This window comes from Dipodomys ordii, unplaced genomic scaffold (genome assembly GCF_000151885.1).
Source record: "Dipodomys ordii isolate 6190 unplaced genomic scaffold, Dord_2.0 Scaffold2, whole genome shotgun sequence".
Lineage (NCBI taxonomy): Eukaryota > Metazoa > Chordata > Mammalia > Rodentia > Heteromyidae > Dipodomys > Dipodomys ordii.
The window spans coordinates 35,313,081-35,333,963 of record NW_012267218.1 but is presented as its reverse complement, the minus strand read 5'-3'; the positions used below and the strand labels follow the sequence as shown (position 1 = coordinate 35,333,963).

Here is a 20,883-nt window from a genome sequence, read left to right as displayed (position 1 = left end):
TAGTCACCTTGACTTTATTCTTCTACAAATAAACTCATTATGTCAAATCCACTAAAATATGCAAATCTGCACTTCAGAGAGCCAAATGGCTCAGGTGTTGTGCCTGGCATTTATTTCCATCCTCTTCAGGATTTCTGGGTCTTGGAACAGTACCTAGCCTTGCGCAGGTGATCAATAATTACTTGCATCCTAAGTACATGAGTGGATGGTTAGCTGGACCCTGGAGCATAATGCATGTGTGCACGTGTGTATGAACTGATGGTTGCTGAGTCTCCGTAGCTTTGTGAATCCCTCCCCCAGGTTTGTATTATGAATAATTTTCAAAGTACTGATGATAGGTTGGGCATATCTCTACACCCTGCGTACACCACACCCATCTGCTGTCATCAATTTTTATCCATTCTTCGGCTGAATGTTAGGTTACTATGGGAGCACCACATAGCTCACATGCAGGGCAGCAAAGATGACTTTTAAGAAATATTTTCTACTCTTAAAAGCCTCTACTGTCTATTTAATGTGGTGAAGACATAACTGCACTGTGAGAAGAAACTTATTGTGCAAGATTGTCTTTTGACCCAATTAAAACATAGATGTGTCAGATGATATGTCAAGAAAGTCTATTGAGGGTGTGGGAAGGGCTTAGGCTGGAAAGAAGTAGAAATATCCTTGAGAAGGGAGTTATGAAGTCCATGACTTCATAAATTTTCATCAGGCTTTAAAGGTGTCTTATTCCTGTCACTTTACAGCCTAGTGTCTCAGGAGCCAAAGCCTCTGTTCTACTAGGAAAACACTACTTGGTAATTCTATTAAACTTTGGCAACTAAAATTGTACTAGATTAAAGTTCTAAACTGAAATTTTGGTAGGCAGTGGCCATCCAGAAATGATTTAGATATTTAGAACAAAAGTTGTTTGTTTTAAATGACTGGGAAACTACTGGTGATTCAGATTAAATTAAAAATTAAGGTTACTCTAATGAGTTTATAGTTGAATTACCAAAAAAACTAATTAAGAAAACTGTAGGTTTAGCTGCAGGCTGTCTAGTAAACAAAATATAATTTGCTTTGCCTGTTATTAAGAGAAAGAAAGGAGATGGCATAAGGCATTACATTAGTAGTAAGAAGCTAAAAGTTATTAGTCAGCTTTTGCTTGTGGGATTTCTCATTTCTAATTTTTATATGTAGCACGAAAACATGTCTGTCAGACACAGAATATTACTGTGTAGGTGGTGGTGAGTCACTGTGGATTCTCTGTAGTGACTAAGACTGTTGGTAGAAGACTTCTAGGAGAGAAATCTTCAGGGTTTGTTGTGTGTACTCATCCTTTTTGAGCTTAAGTGGTATGTTGTTTTCCATTTCTGGTCTTCCTGACTGGTTAGGTACAAGTAATAATTCACTAAATATATCTCTGTTTAAACTGACAAAAACCTTATCTAACATTCAGTTTGCTAACTACCACCATGAAAATAAAACACTGTTCTCAGGATCATTGTGGTTAAAATTTAAGGCAATTCATATTTCAGGATGGGATGGTCATTTCCTTTGGTGAGGCTAGATGTTCATTATCTTAATGAATTATTGCAGCCTAATGGCACGTTTTCTTTTTTTATTTAATAGAAGTGTAATATTTTTTATTTTTATTTGGCTACCAAAGTATCGCCTTCAGTTTTCTAACTGCTTTTGTCTGGCTTTTGCCACTTGATGTTGAAATTATCACCATGTCTTCTGATGTGTGGTTTGATCATTTGTATTTGGGGATTTAACTTGTTTTTGGTGCTGTTGAGTTATGGGATGGAAAGAGGGAAGAAGACCCTGCTGATACTGGTCCAACTTTGAGGTCACCCAGAGGGTTTGAATCTGCGAGTGTTGTGGGGAACTGCTGGGTGGGGTGAATCCAGGTGAACCGGGCCCATTTTCTGTGGGCATATTTGAAGGAGGAAAACGAGACTTGTATGAGTAATAGGAGGTTTGAAAATTCTCTGAGCGCTCCACATAGATTCAGATGGATGGTTAGCTTGTCAAGGACTACTAAAAAAACAAAACAGAACAAAAAACAAACCCCCAAACATCAACACACAAAGCTGAGTCTTTGAGCAGTAGTAACTCAAAGGGCTTGTTTTAGCTTTTCCTCCCTCCTCATTTATTCTCCATTCTCCTCGGTATTGTTTAGATATCTTTTTAACTTGTCTAAATATATATTTGTTTGCATGTGCTTAGCTTAATGTATTAGAAGCAGAATCCTAAATGAAGAGACATCTCTGGTTAGCCAGGAAATTACTTATTGGTTCATTGAAATCTATTGATTTGATAGATTTTCACAGAATAAATGCTTTAGATATTACTTTGGAGAATCTTTAAAAAAAATCTCATAGTTCAGTAAAAGTCTCTGGCAAAGCTTTTTTGTTACAAAGCATTAACCTTTTCACTCATTCAAGACCCTTATTGTGTATTATTTCCAAAGTCCTTCCCTTGCTCTATCTAATACATCAATACATTTCCTTGGATTGATTTGTACTGTGCCAATTGTTTTCTGACATATAGGTTTCTGGATAGTTAGCTACTTGTTTACAGTGTAGGACTGGTGAGATTTCTTTGTCTAGAATCTTTTAGATGTGAGGCTTAATAGTCTGCTTTGTTAGCAATGAAGCCTGGGGCTGCTGTTCCCACAGCTGGGCTTTCCTCTGAGATCCTTTCTTCTTAATACCTTTAGGAAATTATATGTAAGATACATGTTTTATACATATATAAAAGTGTAATATCTTCTTCAAGAAGGAAATCTTTAGGCTTTGTCTGTTGGTTTTTGTTTTCCCTAAATTTGAGTCTCCTTGGCATGGCATGGTGCTGAGTGTAAAGATTTCTTTTCTAACTTGCTAAAATCATTTTCCTTGAATTGACTTTCAAACCTATTCAGATAGCTGGGTATGCTGATGCACTTTTGTTATCCCAGCTATACAAGAGGCTGAAGTCAAGAGGATCAATGTTTCAGGTTAAACCAAGGGAAAAAACCCCATCCCAACAGGAAAAACAACAACAACAAACCTGAGCATAGTGATTGCTCCTGTCAACCCAGCTATGGCAAGAAACATAAATAGTAGGATCATAGTCCAGGCTGGCTAGGATAAAAAGTGAGACCCTATGTCAAAAATAACCAGAGCAAAGCGGGCTAGAGGCATGACCCAAGTGGTAGAGCACTTGTCCAGTGTCATAAAAACAAAACAACAACCAAAAATGAAACACCTCTATGACAAAAGTTCTGTGGCCAAAGCAAGGAGCTTGCCTATCCATATCTGAGATCCAGAGTCAACCAGGGTGCTTCCTGGGTCTCAGCTAACCCTGCTTGTTTGTTCTTCTTGGTGGAAACTTGGGCTGTCATTATATTCAGGAGCCAGGACACTTCTGTGGCACCACCACAAGGAAGACATCCAAACTCCAAACCCCACAGAGACATGGAGGCTTTGAAGGCTTTCTTGTTAAATATTAATGCATCACTTAATTCAACTGTTAAATTATTAAATTAATTATTAAATGACCTTGAGGGGAACATTGCCTATCTTTGGGCCTTAGTGGAATACACATTATTTGAACTTACAGAACTTTTCCAAGAAGGGATGAAGGTGATATGTGCTGTCAAAAACTACTCTAAAGGGGTACATTTTTTCTTTCCCTTTTTAACACACTTTTCTCTTGATCAGTTTCTCCTTTAAATGAACTCCTTAGTTTACCTGTCAACTTAAGTTTCATTTCCTTCCTGTGTACTCAGTGTTGTATTTTCTTTAACTTTGTTTCCCAGGGGCTCCAGCATTGATTTTTTTTTTAAAGTTTAACAGCTTTATAGAGGTATACTTTACAGGACATGGAGTCTTCCTGTTGTAGGTATACAGCCTGAGTTTTGGTAACTATATACAGGTGTGTGACTATCGCCACCATAGTTTTGGAACATCCCTAGATCTTCCTATCCTCAGGCTCATTTGCAGCCATTTCTGCCCCTGCATACACTAATCTTTGTAACTCTGCAAGGTTTACTTTCGCCTTAAAAAATCACATTAAAGGATACTATTTAAGATATAGTGATCCTAACTGATGTACTTGTCATGACTGCCTCTTTCAGTATTTAATTATCAAAGAAAAAAATCTCCTGAAACTGACAGTATTTTTAAAGCTTAAATAAACATGTCAGAATGATTTTCAAATTAGTTTTGTATTTCCTTTTTAATTTTTTTCAATAACTGTGCTTTATTTTTTTTAACCCAGAAATTGTATGTACATGACTCTTCTCTGGAAGATGAAATCAATCTAGTTGTTTTATAACTACAGAAATACTTTGTTATCCAGGAATGAGGTGTGCCTGATGAACTATAGATTCAAATATGGAAGTTAAAAGCAGACCTATAAACAGCTTCCAGAAGAAACCACAGAAACTCATGTCAAAAAAGTAGTTTTTTGACATGAGTTGCAGTGATTTCTTTTTTCTTTCTCTTCTTGTTTTCCTGTTTTGCCTTTTGTTTGCTTTTTGTAGTGCTTTTTGTAGATCAAACCGAGGGAGCTATGCATGCTAGACAAATACTCTTTGATTAAATTACATCTTAAGTTCTTCAAAGATTTTTTTAAAGAAGACCTAAAGTCATTGAACTTTAGAAAAAATGTTAGATTCAATAATTTTTTTAAAATTTGGTCTTTTTTATTCCTTTATCTTTAAGCGGGTAAAGGAGGACACAGAAATGGAGAGATAGAATGAACAAATGCATCAGTGGTACTCACTGGACACTATATTGAAAATGAACTATGCAAATTATGGGCAGAAACAGGAGGGAAAAACTGGGAGAGAAGGAGGGAAGGGGTGACCTTGTCCAAAAAGAAATGTCCTGACTTATGTAACTGTAACCCCTCTGTATCTCACCTTTATAATAACAATAAAAAATAACAACTAAAAAATCTGATGATCAAAATACATTGCTAACCAAATGAAAAGGCAAGCCACAGGTCAGGAGATATATTCTCAGTACATGCTTCTGACCAAGGATGTACGTCCAGAATAAAGAACTTTAAAATAAAAATAAATGCAAAGACAGAGAACTCCATAAAAATAGTCATACCTCAGAAAAAGAGCACATATGAACAAGCAGTAAACAGATAAAAGTATATTCAAAATCATCATCAGGAAGAGGTGCTTCAGATAAACAAGGAAAGCTGAAATTAAAAAGGCATGGCAGCATGCAGAGCATGCAGTGAGAATGTGGCATAACTGGAAGTGCCATATGTTGCTGACGGGAATGTGAAATGGTACCATCAGTTCCTATAGAACGCTGCAACTACTTCCAGCATATGCTTTTGCCAGCTCAGAAATGGTATTCTCAAAATCTGCATTGTTCACTGTACAAACTGCTTGCCTTAAAAAGGGGAAGAAAGCATTTATTATCACTGTATCTTATAGCATCCCTTCCCATTCTCTCAGCTTTCGCATCTTCCCTCCTACCTTGTTGCTTTTTGCTTTTTGTTTTCCTGTTTGTGTGGGCCTTCTGTGTCATAATATTTTGGGGATGGGTAATTAATGTAAGATGATAAAAACCAAATGCATTCTAGGAGCCAGAACAAAAAAGAGTGAGGTAAGCTAATAATAGACCTGTAGCCATATGATGAATCTGTAAAGCCCAGAAATGTGTATTCGGAGAAAGTCAAAATGGGTTAACTTGGCGGGGAGTAATTGATGCCTTGGCAAAGCTTGTGTGAATCGTATTGCCCTCTTAGATACCATGCAAAGTCTCTTTGGAAAAGGATCTCATCATGTGCAGACTTTTAGAATTTGTGCTCAGGAGTGCTGGAAGGGACGTCTAGTGGGGAGGTAAGGCAGGTCAGCAGGTATTCCACACATGTTGCTGTGGAATTTGGGCTTTCTCCTGAAAAGAAAAGGAACTGTTGAAGCCTTCTATCTTCTTGTTTTCTAACTAGATTATAAATGCCCTGAAATCAAAGTGTGCTATTCATCTTTGTACTCTTATAATGCCTGGCCCTGATCCTGGAATGGATGGAACAACGCGTGAAGTGGAATACTTAAGACTATGATGGTCTCTTCAAGTCTTGCTTGCTTGATTCAACACATTATTAACACAGAACAAGTCAGAGCAAAGAGTCTTTAGGAATGGACAAGTGAGGGTCTTATTATATCCTGGACATTGTATATAGGCACTCTTTAGATTAAATTATGTAATAATTATATAATAATTAAATTATGTAATAATTCTTGCACATAATTTAATCTGTGTCGCCTTTCTTGCTCAGAAACCATAAGTGACGTTTGATTACTAGGAAGAGAAAGACCAAAGTTCAGAGTGGCTGTTCTACCTGCTGTTTGCTGTCTCACATGCTTCCTGTTTCTCTGTAAGCTCGTGCTTCACTTACTTGGAAAGCTTTCACTATCTCTTTTTTTTCCATAAGTGGGCTCTCTGAACTGCTTACTCTGTTGTTGTCCCTCTGTTAGAAGGAGTATTTCATTTCACATCTGCCTTTCTGTCTCCTGTGTCTATCACAATGCTTGTTGTTTTCTGTTCTCAGCAAAAAATAAATTTTTGTTGCATGAATGAATCTGTGATGTAACTGTCAGGAACATATTATGATTTCTGTCTTCAGGTGATCATATGATCAAGAAGAACCACACTTAGAACCCAGGGATGGCTGCCAACAAAACAGCCCTCTTGGGCTAACAGTCACTCAGCTAATGGATGCCATTTCATGCTTATATCTGTGACATTATTCTCCCTGCCTGTTGGTCAATTAATAGATGAAAAATGTTGTGGCTAAGAACATGAACTCTGTAACCAGACATTCTGGACTTAGGTTCCTCTTCTGCTGTCTACTAGGTTTGTTGCCTTGAGTATGGTACTGAATCAGAAAGGGGGGATTAATAATATTACCTCTTTGTAGGATAGTTATAAGAATTAAATTAATCTATCTAAAGCATTCTAGTTACTATTAGGAACACAGAAATTGTTCATTATTTGCTAGTTCTTACTCTTACAAGGCTACATTTCTTTCCCTCTTCCATACTGTAATCCAAAATTATATCTAGACACTTTAAGATTTTTAAAAATTTTTATTGTAAAGATGCTATACAGAGGGGACCTTACAGATTTTTAAATGTTTCTATTCTATGAACATTCTCTTCTTGCCTGAAACCATCTGCTTCCAAGTCTTAGCTGATCTGTGTTTTCTCAGTTTAAAATTGTTCATTTCTGCATCTCTGAAGAAGCAAAAATTATCTACCTTCAGAGCAAAATTGAGTACTATTAATATACATTTCTTCACACCTCTGCTCATTTAGCAAAAGCTATGTTACAATGTAGTAAAGAACACGCTATTAACAGTGTTGCTCTCTCACACACACATAAATGAAAAACCTTTTCCTCAAGCTAAGCAACACTTTATTGAGCTCTTTGATTAACTGAGCTGATTGTTGAGAAGTGATTTATGTTGCCCTTACTTCCCCCGTTTTTCCGTATGTGAGACCATGTGTGACTTACAGGAAATTTAAAAAGGAAGAAAGGAAGGAAAATAATTACTTCACATTTATAATAATTGCATGCCAAAAATCATATTCTCTTGTAATGGAATTATCTATAAAAATTGCCTCATTCCTTCCCTGTTGTTTACTGTTGAAATTTTCTCGATAGAGTCTTATGGTTAGGATATTAAGGTGTGTATGGTCATCCTTACACTTGCATGTGTTTCAGTAACATAACTGTTTACTTTGTTCTTAAGAGAAAACAGCAACTGGTTTGTATTCAAATGATGAGAGAATAACACTAGTACATTTGCCACCCTCTATCAGGTATACGTTTAGATAGTGTTGCTAACCCTTGCAAGAGAAATGATATGACATGGTCATCCTGGAGGCTTAAGGAGACTGAGAACTTCCTCTGGGGAAGCTAGCATGTATGAGGCTCTGGAGGGGTAGGTGTTAATGAGCTATGTTGGGTGGTAATAACTAGAAGGAAACTTGGCAAAGTAAGTTGGGTTATAAATGGAGGATCCCAAGAGGCAGACTGAGGAATGGAAAATTAATTTAAAGAAATTAGAAGTAATGACATTTTCTGAACTAGTAGCTGTGAACAGCACAGATGCTCTGTTTTCAAGGCAGTGGCTCTAAAATATGGTCTTCAGACCACATTTTTTGGAAACAAAAGAAATGTACGTGCTTCCACTTCCTCTTCCTTGATCAGTCCTAAAAGCTGAGCAATCAATGACTTAAGAAGCTCTTCTGGCACTGGTGGCTCATGCCTATAACCCTCGCTAGTCAGGAGGCTGAGATCTGAGAATTGCAGTTGGAAATCAGCTCAGGCAGGAAAGCCTGTGAGACTCTTATCTCCGATTAACTACCAAAAAAACTGGAAGTGGAGCTGTGGCTCAAAATGGTAGAGCAATAGAGTACAAAAGCTCAGGGACAGCACCTAGGCCTTGAGTTCAAGTCCCAGGACTGGTACAAAAAAAAAGAGGAAGGAATGAAAAAGAGGGAAAGAAAGAAAGAAAGGAAGGAAGGAAGGGAGAGAGAGACAGACAGAGACAGAGACAGAGACATTTGTCCTTCTGGTGATTCTGATACTAGCTCAAGTTGAGAAAGACTGCTTTAAGAGAATTGTAGCCATATTGAATAGGAAGGATTGGAAAAACAAGAACAGTGGGAGGCTGTGTCAGAAGCCAAGGGAGAGGTTATTAGGGCCTAAGTGAGTTAGGGTGGATCCACTGGGAATGAAGCAAAGGGAAAATCATGAGGTATTTCAAGGAAGATGTAATAGTGCTTGATGACTTATGGTGGTAGGAATCCAGGATCTGAAGCCAATCTACTGTCTGCATGTCCACGAGTATGGTAGGACTGTTGAAATGCACAAACTCATGGGGTATGAGGTGAGGAGGAGTAGCAAAATCATACTCCTCAGGGATTGAAACCTAAGTATGTCTTGATTTATAGCTTTTGTATCTTAGCCACACCCACTGATTTACCACTCTCAGCTAGATAACTTCCCCTGTAGGAAAGAAAATGTACCTGATGTTCAATACCAATTACAACCTTGAGTATGGATTAAGTTATTAAATGCCAAGAACTTTTCTCTAAGCACTTTTCATTCAGTCTCACACTGTTGATATTCATTAGTTATGAATACCTTTTTTATTGTGAAAATACTGTACAGAGGGGTTACAATTACATGGGTAAGATAATGAGCACATTTCTTATCAAGCATTGTAGCCTCCTCCTTTGTTTCTCCTTCCCATCCCTTCGTATCCTTCCCCCCATCCACCCCACCAAAGTTGTAAAGTTCGTTTTTCGACATAACGACTTGAACATCTCATTGTTGCAATGGGTCCTCCTGTATCCCTGTTTTAACAATTTGTTTTTTCCCTTCCCCTCCACATATACCAATATTATATATATGAAAGCAAGGGTTATACTGTCGGGGGGAGGGACATACAAGGCAACAAAGATATAATCTTATAAATATGTTAGAAACAATCGCATGAAAGATCTCTCTCTCTCTCTCTTTTTCTTTTGTCGGTCGTGGGGCTTGAGCTCTAGGCCTGGGAGCTGTCCCTCAGCAATTCAGCTCAAGGCTCATGCTCTACCACTCCAATGAATACCTTTAAATTGCCTTCTGTTAGTCAGCTTTTTGTCACTATAACAAAATACCTAAGACAGTTAGGAACAAACAAAGGTTTGTGTTTGGCTCATAATTGTGGGAATTACAATTCACGATTAATTAGCTCCTTTGTTTTAGGACCTGTGATGAGTTAGCATATCAGTGCCAGACCCTGTAACAGAGCAAAAACACCTGATAGCCAGAAAGCAAAATCAAAACTATAGAAGTTACACTCTTCCCTATCATGTCCAAATCCCCTAGGGACCAGCCTGAGAACCATTTTAATATGATTAATTTTTATCTCTTCTGGTATGAGAGCCTTTACTGCTTAGTAAATCCAACACAGCCATTGACACCTACTTGGGATGATTCTGGCCAAGATGATTCTGGGTCCAATTTCCCACAGTCTTTGTGCTTTGTCTATCTTCCTTGTACGCCATGCCTGGCTCCATGCCAGTGTGTTGTCTTAATGGTAATAGCACAAACATAGTTTTGATCTTTTTCAAGTTCATTAAATATGTGTTTTTGTCCTTGGATGATGATGAAATTCTTTATAAGAATAATTTTAATCTATGAAATACTAATTATTTTCTTTTCTTCTCAGGATGAACTTGACCTCACAGATAAACATAGGGAAGCCATGTTTGCACTTCCAGCTGAGAAAAAGTGGCAAATATACTGTAGCAAGAAAAAGGTAAGAAAGTCATTGTGATTATATTTAACGGAGAAACTGTGTTGTTGTTGTTTTTTTTTTATTTCCTTTTCTCTCCAATTCACCATCAGAACTTGGACAACTCTTTATGATATAAAAACCAGATTTAAATATGTCATGGTGTGGTCTTGGCTTTACATGGGCCAGAGTGCTAGCTCCTTGAATATTGTTTCTATCAACACACCATTGGGCTCCTTTGCCCCTGTAATGGTTATTCATAATCATGTGTGACTGAAACTCAAACGAAGACTGGCTTACATGAGACAGATAGGCCTTCCTGTTACTTAACTGGTCAGGATGAGTGTTACAGATTTCCAGCCTGTGGTGACCATCTTCTAGCCACTTGACATTTCACCATCTCTGAGGTATGGTCTTATCCTCATGGTTTTAAGTAGCTCTCTGGCCATTTCACATTCCAAACTAAGGATAGAGAAAAGGGAGAAAAGGTACAGACACTCCTATACCCACTTTTAGGGACACATATCAGGAGTTTTATACCTCCCATCACCTCATATACCATTCTTAGGTGTGTGATCACACCTTGCTTCAATAAACAGTCTTTACTGTGGTAAGGTGCTCACTACTTAAAAGCTAGGTTTGTTACCTTACGAGATGGAAAAGAATGGACCTTGGAGGCAGCAGAACTGCTGAATGCTTACTCCCGAGTGGCGATGGCACGAGGCATTGCTCTGTGGACTGCATCTCATGAAGTAAAGTTCACTCTGCCATCTCTTAAAGCCTGTGGCAGAATTTTGGCCATTCCTATATACATTTTATTTTACTTTTATTTTTTATTTACTATTTCTGCCCATGGCCACCTTTCTTTCTGTTTCAATAGATACTTGAAGCAAACCTGAGTAAATAAGTAGGAAAGACAGAGCTAGCACCCAAGAGAAATGCTACCTCTTTAGGGAAATAGTGACAATTCAGACTCTTCTTACAACCACTAGTATCTTTGAGAACCTTCTCTTGGGCAACCATTACAGAGTTTGAGACCTTCCTTTGCCCACACAAAAGAGTCTCAGCACCTCTTTGTTGTGTGTGTCACTGGTATGACATCCTCCAGGATCAACTTCCATGGTGCCATAAAGTCTCTCCTTGTCATTGAGCTTGTATGTGTCCCTCCCCTGTTCAACACGAGGCCTCTAGTATGAGGTACCATGTCTTACTTGGTCATCTTTGCACCTCGAGTGTCTGGTACTTTGAAGACTGGACTTCTGAAGTGTTATATCTATATACTGTCAAAAAATTTAAAACATACATAATTTTCCCCCTGAGCAATTATAGTGAGTAAAACTATGTTTCAGATTTGGTGCTACTGGCTTTTGCTAGAGGATGATGGCTAAGCTGCCATCAGATCGGCCAAAACATATAATATAGGGAAAAGAAAATGCAAATAAAAAGCATCAAGTCCTGTCCTTGATGGTGTTATATGGTCTTTGGAAGCAAAAGATTTTTCATACTGCCATTTTAAAGGCCTGCTACTGGGATTGAGAAAGAAAAATCTTCTAGTGCTATGTACACAAAGGACATTGTTTTGGTTCATCCTAGTATCACAGTTTCCTCAAAATTAGGAAATAGTGCAAAGTAGGGATTGAGAACATGCACTGAAGGAAGGGAAAAGGCAGGGAAATGGGGGCAGCTTGCAAAGGGGAAAGTTTCCTTCTTTCCCAGATTTTATTACACTCTTGACAGCAATTGAAAGTTAATCATGGAAACTACTGCTCCTTACATTAGAGAAGGCAAGCCCTGGAGGACAGCAATGACCTCGGGCTCACAGCTGCTGCTCGTTTTTCAATTTCCAGGCCTATCAGATCCCCTCCCAAGCCCCATCTGAAGTGTACATGATGGGCTGAGCGTGTCGTGGGAGGATGGATGTGGATGTGGCCACTGGCTGCAGAATCCCACAGCATGACAGATGGCCTTTCTTGCTAGTAACCTGGCCAGATTTTACAGATATCAAGGAATGCAGTGTTTGCTAGCTTTCCCTCCAGCAGCGTGGATTCTTTATGTGACTTAGCAATGGCATAGCTGAGTAGGAAAACCAGGTCAGTTCTTCAGGGAGTCCCATGGGCTTATATATCTGCCTCACTTTAAAATCCTCAATTAAGAATTTTCTGGATTATAATTTCTCAGGCAGTTAAAACAATGCTATATCTGTGGTCTGAAACTGAACTCTAGATACTGCCATAAATCAAGAAATATGAAGAGAAACATTAAAAAAAATCTTACTAGCAAAAGGATGTGGTGTTTACTTCTTCAGATAATGAGATGTCTCTCGGAACGGAGGTCAGTGTGGGCCATCCTTGATCCTAAGAACAGATTATTTTCCTTGGAATGTATTTGTATAGCTTTTTCAGATCAGGCTTATCACCATCAAGCCAAACCACATCCATTTCTCAGGCTGAGGGAGAGCTACACCCATGGCTCTTGAAAAATTCCCATTTTTCAAGATTAGAACCCAGGGCATCACATACATTCTCCCACATAGTGAAGCCATAGAGTCAAAGGCCCACAGATGCCAACAGAAACAGACCACAGGAGATGGTGAAAAACGGGCTCTATGTATGAAAGTGAACAGAAGTGGAAGCAAACAAGACTGGGCCCTGAGCACAAAGCCAAGCTTTGCTCAGCCGACTGCTTGTTTCCCATCCAACAGCGATTTGAGTCCCAGCAGTGGCTATCTGCTTATCACTCTGTGTTCATTTAGGAAACTTCTCTATCTAAGTCACTGGTTGACAATTTATTTCCAGAGCCAAAAGAAAGCAGCACAAGTATTTCTGGGGCCACAGTGATCGAAAAGAAATGAATTGTAATTTGGCCTAATTGAGTAATCTGGAAGAGAGTCAGAGATGAATGTTGTGGCCTTGTTGAAAGTCCAAACAAATGTCTAACAGTTATGGGGCTGGTTAGTTGGCCCTAGCTTGTCACAGATAGCAATCCATTGTCAATTTTTTAAACTCTTATGAACAGTCCAAAAAAGGTCCTGTTGGTGGGGCTGTGGGGTATTTTCAAATAGGAAATGTTTGTGGTTCTTATCTTTAAAGGTAATTCCCTTTTTAGTTCCAATCACAACATACTCTTTTGTTTAAATGAGGTTTTTCCCAGTTTCCAGCCAGAAACTGCATCTGTTAACAATCTTTTGGATTTTAAACTGAAGCTTTTTAAACAATGAACCATTTGACCACGAAAGGCATCTGGCCATGTTGTATTTGCTTATTGTTAACATGATTTTTAAATCCTGGGAAAAGTAAGGAGTAGGTCTTCAGAGAGGTGAAAGTAAAGTAGTATATACACTGTATTTTTGGTGACAGCAATTGCAGAAAGAAATCTTTAATTGCTGTTCCTTTGTTACTTAACCAATCCTTTAAGTATCCAGAAATGCTTTTACACCTTTCTCTGGATTACAGAGGAAGAGGATGGGGCTATAGATGCTGTCAGCAACAATGACATCAGTTGTTTGAGGCAAAGATCAGGATTTGACACTATGCCTTGCTTTTTTCCTCTCTTATTCCTAATCTCTGAAGTTGAGGCTCTTAAGTAAATAACGTTAGGCTCCTCATGTTACAGTTCTATATGTTTGAGGGCTACTTTGGGAAAGGTGAATTTTTACTTTCATCCTGAGAATGTGTTTGATTGTAGCTTTAATCAAATCATTCAAGAATCTTATCTATCCTGGCTGCAGGTCAGCTGTTGTGATTTCTGCAAAGTGTTCATGTGGTGTAAGGTACATTTAGAAGGTCCCTAGGGAAAGTGACTCATATTTTTTATTTGCTCCTTTTATTTGGCTTGTATATCCTAATTGGATCAACTCCCCACACCTTCCCACAAGAAGGAGTTTTCCTTTTATCACACAGACAAGTAGATAAAAGTTGTATTGGGAAACAGTTTATTCAGCTCCTGGAGAGTTGGGGTCCACCTGTGATGATAAAGTGATGTCACAGCTTAGAGAAGCCTTCTAGTGGTTGGAATAATTAATTGCCTATCTCTTGGAGGTGGTGAAGTTAGATTTGGAGCTCATGGGGGTTGGGGGGAGGTAGGGGAGAGACAGTACTAGTAAACGATGGAAGAACAAAGCAGGAGGTTTGATGCCTTCTGGGAAAGCCTTTCATGACTTTATTTTATTTTTTGGTGGTATAATGAGTGCCGGGAACAAGTGATTTGATCAAAACAAGATTTAGAGAAACACATGCTAAAGTCATGAATTTAAACACAAAAGGAGTCATCCATTTCCTACTCATCTGTCAAACAAACATCTGGGAAACAAGGCTCGAGATGAGACAGACATTAGTCCTCTAGCCATTCCAATGTCCTGATGAGAAGCTGCTGCCAAGGGTGGACAGAGGTGGGGAGGGGGGAAAGGGGGGGCTAGATTTTGGTGAATGAGCCAGTAAAGGGAGAAAATAGACTTTACTTTGTTTTCTTTTTTTGTTTGTTTGTTTGTTTAGTGATGCTGTGCTGGGGCTCAAACCCAGGGCTTCATGGGTATTAGGCAAACACTTTAAGTCACATCTCCAGCCTTATTTCTAGACTTCTTTAAAAACACCAGTTTGGTTTCCTGCTATTGAATTACCAACCTGATGATGGATAAAATTGGTATTTGTGTTCATGGCAGAAGCAGCTGTGATTAGAAATGAAATTGCCAAGCCAGGCATGGTAATACATGCCTATAATTCCAGTGACTGTAGAGGCAGAAGCAGGATGATCATCTTTAGTTCAAGGCCAACCCAGCCAAAGGCAGTAAGATTGTATCTCAAAAACAAAATAAAATAAAAGGATTAGGGGCATGGCTCAAGTGCTATGAGACATTGGGTTCAATCCTCAGTACTGGGGGCAGGGGGTGGGGGAGGAGTAGAAGGAAGAGGAAAAGAGATTTGCCTTTCCTTCCCCCTCTGACTGTCTAAAGAAGACGTGAGAGAAATATAGCCCATCACAAGCATCTTTAAATTCTGCAGATTCCCAAACTCCCTGTTCTCTGTCTCTGTATTTCCTGGCATTGAGAGATGAGGCTTTATATATAATCCCTGATGGAAGCAATAAGAAGTAACAAGTTCCAGGTATCTGGTGTCCCACTCAATGAAGTGATACAATTGATAAAGAGAAAGTGGTGTGAATGTTTTCTCTAGGAAGACTTTCTCCTAAATTCTGAGGATGATTCAACAAGTAAGTCTTAATTTCCTGGCGTGAGTGGTTCTGGTAGGAGAAGCACATAAAGTGATCATCGAGTTGTTGTCATAGGCACCACAGCAGGAGCAGCAGACAGGTTCTGGAGCACGGAGGAATGGATGACCCACCATTGGGGTGGGATGGAACTGACTCTTCCCACCACTTCCACAACTGTCAATCATGCTAGGGAGCTATGCCATGCTTTCATCCTGTTGTCTAGAAACTACCTCCCGTTCAACATTCAAGCAATGCTCATGTATACTGTACCCTTTCCCTCTTGTTTTGTGTTTTGTTTTTATCCCTTTTACTGTTGCTTCAACAATCTCCAACTGTTGACCTTATTTGATTATTACTACAGTTCACAGGACTTATTCGGAAATCTATAAGGGGCAAAGCTTTTGGAAAATTCCAGTGCTATAAAAGATGGACACCAGATTTTAGATTTGACATAAAATACTGTTGTTCATTCAGTGGTTTTCTGCCTCTGATGGTCCTTAAACCAGAGGTGTATTCCAAAACAGTAAGTCGTTCTTGCTCATTTATCTGTCTCCTTCTGTAATCCCTTGGTTTAATATACCAATTTTGAGTATGCTTTTCATTCATACCAATACTGCCATTCCAGCTATCTCTCATCTCTGCCTTGTAGAATCTGTGATAATGCTGAGCTCTGGTTAGTGAAAAATATGCACAGCATCATTAATGAAGAAGCAGTCAGTGAATGTGCCCATGATGAACCAAAACATATCTATCTTGTCCTCCTTGCTTGTGCTAGGAGAAAAGAATTAAATCTAACCTATTGTGGGCAACTTTTGGAGACCTCTGTTGGGATATTATTTTTTGGTTCTATGGAGTCTTCCTTTGGGATAGACTACAGTAGTCTATAGAATAGAATAGAATCCCAATATATAATCATATAATGTATATGTGATACTATACTGAAGTTCGTGCTGGACCTCATTGACAGATTTCAGAACCTGAGCATGTCACTTAATCTGTCTGATTTCCCTTTTTCCTTCCATGAAATTAGATCAATTCCATAGAGTGTTGTGAAAATTAAGATAATAATTAGTTATCAAAGAACGTGGGGCATTGTAATGTTAGCTACTCTCAATGGTCAATAATAATAATGGCCACCATGTACCTAACAATAGTGGTAACTATTTTCCTCAGAAGAGAAGTGAGAATTTCCCTACTGTTATTTTAGAGGCAGAGGTTATGTAGAATGATTCATTATAAATAAGAGACAAAAAAATCCTTATTATTCACTCTAGAAATTGGTTTAAAAAAAAAAAGATCAGTTTGTGGTAAAAAAAATAATGAGGGCAGTGATAAGTAAACGTCTATTAGCTTCTGAGCTGGGCCTAAAACGTGATTTCAGGTGCATCCTCAGTTTTTGCCTGGAAAGTGAGGCCCAGAAAAAGTCAAACTTCACTTCCTCTCAGCCATGTAACTTAGAGTTTCAGTGCTCTGCTGACCAGATCTGGGCCATGGAGTAGCTCACTTTGTTGGGGTTTGCCTCGGTAGCAACTGTCAATATTAACAGAAGTCAAGCCTGGAAAGTAGGCGTGTATACCGGGTCATGGCATTTTTAAAATAACGTTAAAATTCTTGTACTATCTGCAGTATTTCAGTGAGAAGCAGTGAATACCTTTGGTCTTGAAGTAAGGGGACCAACAAGTACTTTTAAGTGAGAACCTTGCTACTACAATTGTTTGAAGTAGGGGTAAAATCCCTTCATAAAATATAGCAGGAATAGGTTCCATTATGCTTGGTAATTTTCACAAATATGTAACTTACGAGGTTAAAGTGAGCCAATTTATAAGTGCTCTGTTCTGCCACAGAATTTGTTCAAAACTGCAGCATATAATTCAAGAGTGCATTGGAGCTGAATCATGTCTGAAGTTAACAAAACATTGTTGGGGAGATAATAAAAGAATGTTTCACCAGCGTTGCAAATGCCATTGTTGTTATAACTCTTAAACCTAATCACCAGAGCAGACACTCTGGACTTCTTTCAACTCATGTTCTCTGAAATTACCAAAAAAAGAAAATTGATAAACCTCTAATAACTTTCCACACCAGTCACAGGATAAACTTTGGGTTTAAACCAGTTGGTTATTTAATTTTTTTTGTCATGAAAATTTCAAATGACAAATATACTGTGGGACTTGGAATCTAGCTTAGTTGTAGAGTGCTTGCCTCACGTGTGCAGGGCCCTGGGTTTGATCCCCAGTGCCACAAGAATCAATAAAGAAAACTACAAAGTATGATACACAGGCATGTTTAACAGATGCTAATGTTGTGCCATGTTCACCTCAGATTTTATAAACAACAACAAATCAATAAGCAAACAAACCATGGCTGAGAATATAGCTTACTAATAGAGTGTTTGTGTAGCATCCAGTAGGCCCTGCTTTTAGCCCCTAGCAGTAATAATAAAAGTAATAATATAATAAACCTGATCATCTGTTTTGAAGATTGGATTTTCCCCCTTTCTCTGCATGCATATATCCATAAACAATTAGATTGTATTTCTTCATTGTAATGGCTATGTAGTTTCCCTTTTTATTAAAATGCAAAGTTTTTATCATCTATATTAGGCAATGTGAGACATATGAAGGAAACTTTCAGTCTTTCTCTTCTTTTCTTTTCTTTCTTTTTTTTTTCTGTCGGTCATGGGGCTTGAACTCTGGGCCTTGGGTGCTGTCCCTCAGCTCTTCAGCTCAAGGCAGGTGCTCTACCACTTGAGCCACAGCTCCACTTCTTTTTTTTTCTGGTGGTTTATTGGAGATAAGACTCTCACAGACTTTTCCTGCCTGAGCCAGCTTTGAACCATGGTCCTCAGATCTCAGCCTCCTGAGTAGCTAGGATTACAGGCGTGAGCCACCCGTGCCTGGCTACTTTCAGTTTTTCGTATTTTAAAACGTATTGCAATAATTTTCATAATTTAAAACGTATATGCTTTTGCATATGATCAAGCATCTTGACATGCAGTTACAGAGTTGTCTGATATGAACAGTTTCACATTTAATTCTTCTCCAAAGTAGTTCTAATAATTTATACCTGCAGTAATCTAGTTACCAGCAGCCTGGGGGCTGAGGGTTTGGTCCCATGAGAGAACAGTTCTAGTATCTTGTGTCTGTGTCCAGTCACATTACATAAGTTTGACTATTTCTGGTATGAGAAGCTATCATTAAAATATTGCAGTTTCCCTCATATGTCTCACAAGTCAAATTGAAATAAAAATTACTAAAATAGAAAGTGCTTATTAAAAACAAACACTCAAGAGTTCAGAAAATGAAAAACATTCCATCCAAATGCCCACAAAGCTGCATAAAAATATAAATTATTACAAGTGCATAAAAATGGACAGTGCACTGAGGATTAGGTTCTTTTGGTTTAACTACAGAGGCAACTCTCCTGTGTGTGGTTTGTTCTTCCTCCTCTGTAGACCTCTTTGCAGCCTCAGTTCCAGACTCAGGAAAATTGTGTTTCCATCTTTAGCAAGCTCTTGACTGATCTATGCCATCACCAAACACAGGAAGTTCCCCTGAGGTGTTTACCACTTCCCTGGTTGGTGACTAACACGCAGGTGCAGAATCGGCGCATGTACACAAACAGCAGACTCGGTGTGGCTGGAAGTCCCACAGCATTCTCTTCCTCTTCTGATTAGAGCCAGCATCTTCATCCCGAGCCACCTCTTTATAAACATTTTGAAAATCTTTCCTCCTCCGTGTACTTCTTGATTTCTCTAGGTAGGCAGAAATTGAAGCACTTCACTTGTCTTCCATACCTAAAGCCTGAGGTCCTTCTTCTGTATAGGTTAATCCTTGAAGTTGGAAAGTTGTTGATACTTCAGTGTGTAAGTTATTGTCATTACATCCTTGTAAAAAATAAGTAAGCAATAAATAATTTTTAGGAAAGTGAAGGTGTATCAGCATATTAGTTGGAAATCTTGGCCAGAGAGAATATAGGGACGTGGTATCCTGTGAAGCTCTCTTTCTGCTTCTGAAACCTAGAGAGCAGCCCTCACAGCTGTCACTCGGTACTGCTCACTCAGGCTTACCTTGGCGCTGCACTATGGGAAGAGCTCCTGCCTCAGCTCCAGTCACTGGAAGAGAGTTGAAGCTTTGGGTTTGAATGAAAATCCCGGGAGGGTAGGGGTTCTCAGCTGCCACGGAACAGCTGTTTTTGACCCTCAAATTATTCATTCTTAAGAAGATTCCTTTTCACAGCTTCAGTACAAGACAAATTCACTTGTGTCACTTGCAGAGGGTCGGGTTGATGACTGTCTGGAGGCCCCTCCATCCTTCTCATAGGCCATTTATTCAAAAGGCTATTGTGGAACTTAAGATTCTAAATGTGATTGTGTAAGGGCTTTCAAGCCCCTTGCCTGTGCATATGAAAGCATATGGGCACAACTCCATTTTATTTCCAAAATTCTGCCACTGAGGGGTATGGAATTTCATTAGGCCTGAACACAGGCTGCTACGATGTTTCGTGGAACTGGGTGAGTTTGATTAGGTAATCTGAGCAAATGGTCTTAATGACAACTGCATCTCTGATGGAAAGGGATACCACTATATCTCATATCTGAAAATTCACAATCTTTATTTCCCGCCCCTCTCCTCCTTCCCCCCCACCCCAAACACCAAGGCGCATATAACAGGAAATGTGCTGATCAATGCTCACTCCACATTTTGGCATTCTTTCGGATTGTAGTTTTCTGTCCCAATTAGCTAGATGAGCTACCAATAACTTCAAGCATAGTTTGCAGAAGAAAAAAATGGTCTTATCTTGATTGCTGACTCTGACTGAGTAAGGGGGAATGAAAACCTGGAGCACTTTGAGAAAGATTCAGACATGATAATAAGAAATAGTGTGGTAATTGATTATCATTGTTCACCTATCATCTGATAGGTGGATGTGGCATATGTAACAAATATTTGACATCATTTAAACAAGGCACTTGTGCCATATTATAGTCAGGTTTATGAAGCATAGTCCATGTTCCTTTTCCCTTGTGCCTCTCCCTGGTTCTCAGCAGCTTCTGCAAGTACTCTCCTACCTTCATAATCAGACTGCTCCAAGTGTACCTGATTTTGCCAACTCCAGGAGATAAATTTATGAATGGTATCGATGGACAGAAAGATAATGAAAGGCAAAACAAAAATATCACACTGTGTCTTTCTGGTCTAAACTTGTATTTTATTTTCACTAACAGCTCCAGTATTCCTGATACCACTGAATCCATTTCCCTTAGGAGCACTGCAGATTATCTCCTCCTTGGAAAGTAGGAACTTTGCACTTCCAGTGGAAGTTAGAATTTGTCACTAATACTTCTAATTTGGAGTTCTCAAAATTCCTCACAATTCAGGAACCTGG

At 38.9% G+C, this 20,883-nt stretch overlaps 1 protein-coding gene across 2 annotated transcripts in view; it reads left to right on the top strand.

Moving 5' to 3' along the window:
- Positions 1 to 20,883, top strand: part of Daam1 (dishevelled associated activator of morphogenesis 1) — a 167,395-nt gene that overhangs the window by 74,763 nt on the left and 71,749 nt on the right. For both annotated transcript variants that reach the window (XM_013016835.1, XM_013016844.1), the window contains exon 3: positions 10,225 to 10,314. In XM_013016835.1, coding sequence (XP_012872289.1) covers positions 10,225 to 10,314 — 90 coding nt within the window. The remainder of the gene's footprint in view (positions 1 to 10,224; positions 10,315 to 20,883) is intronic.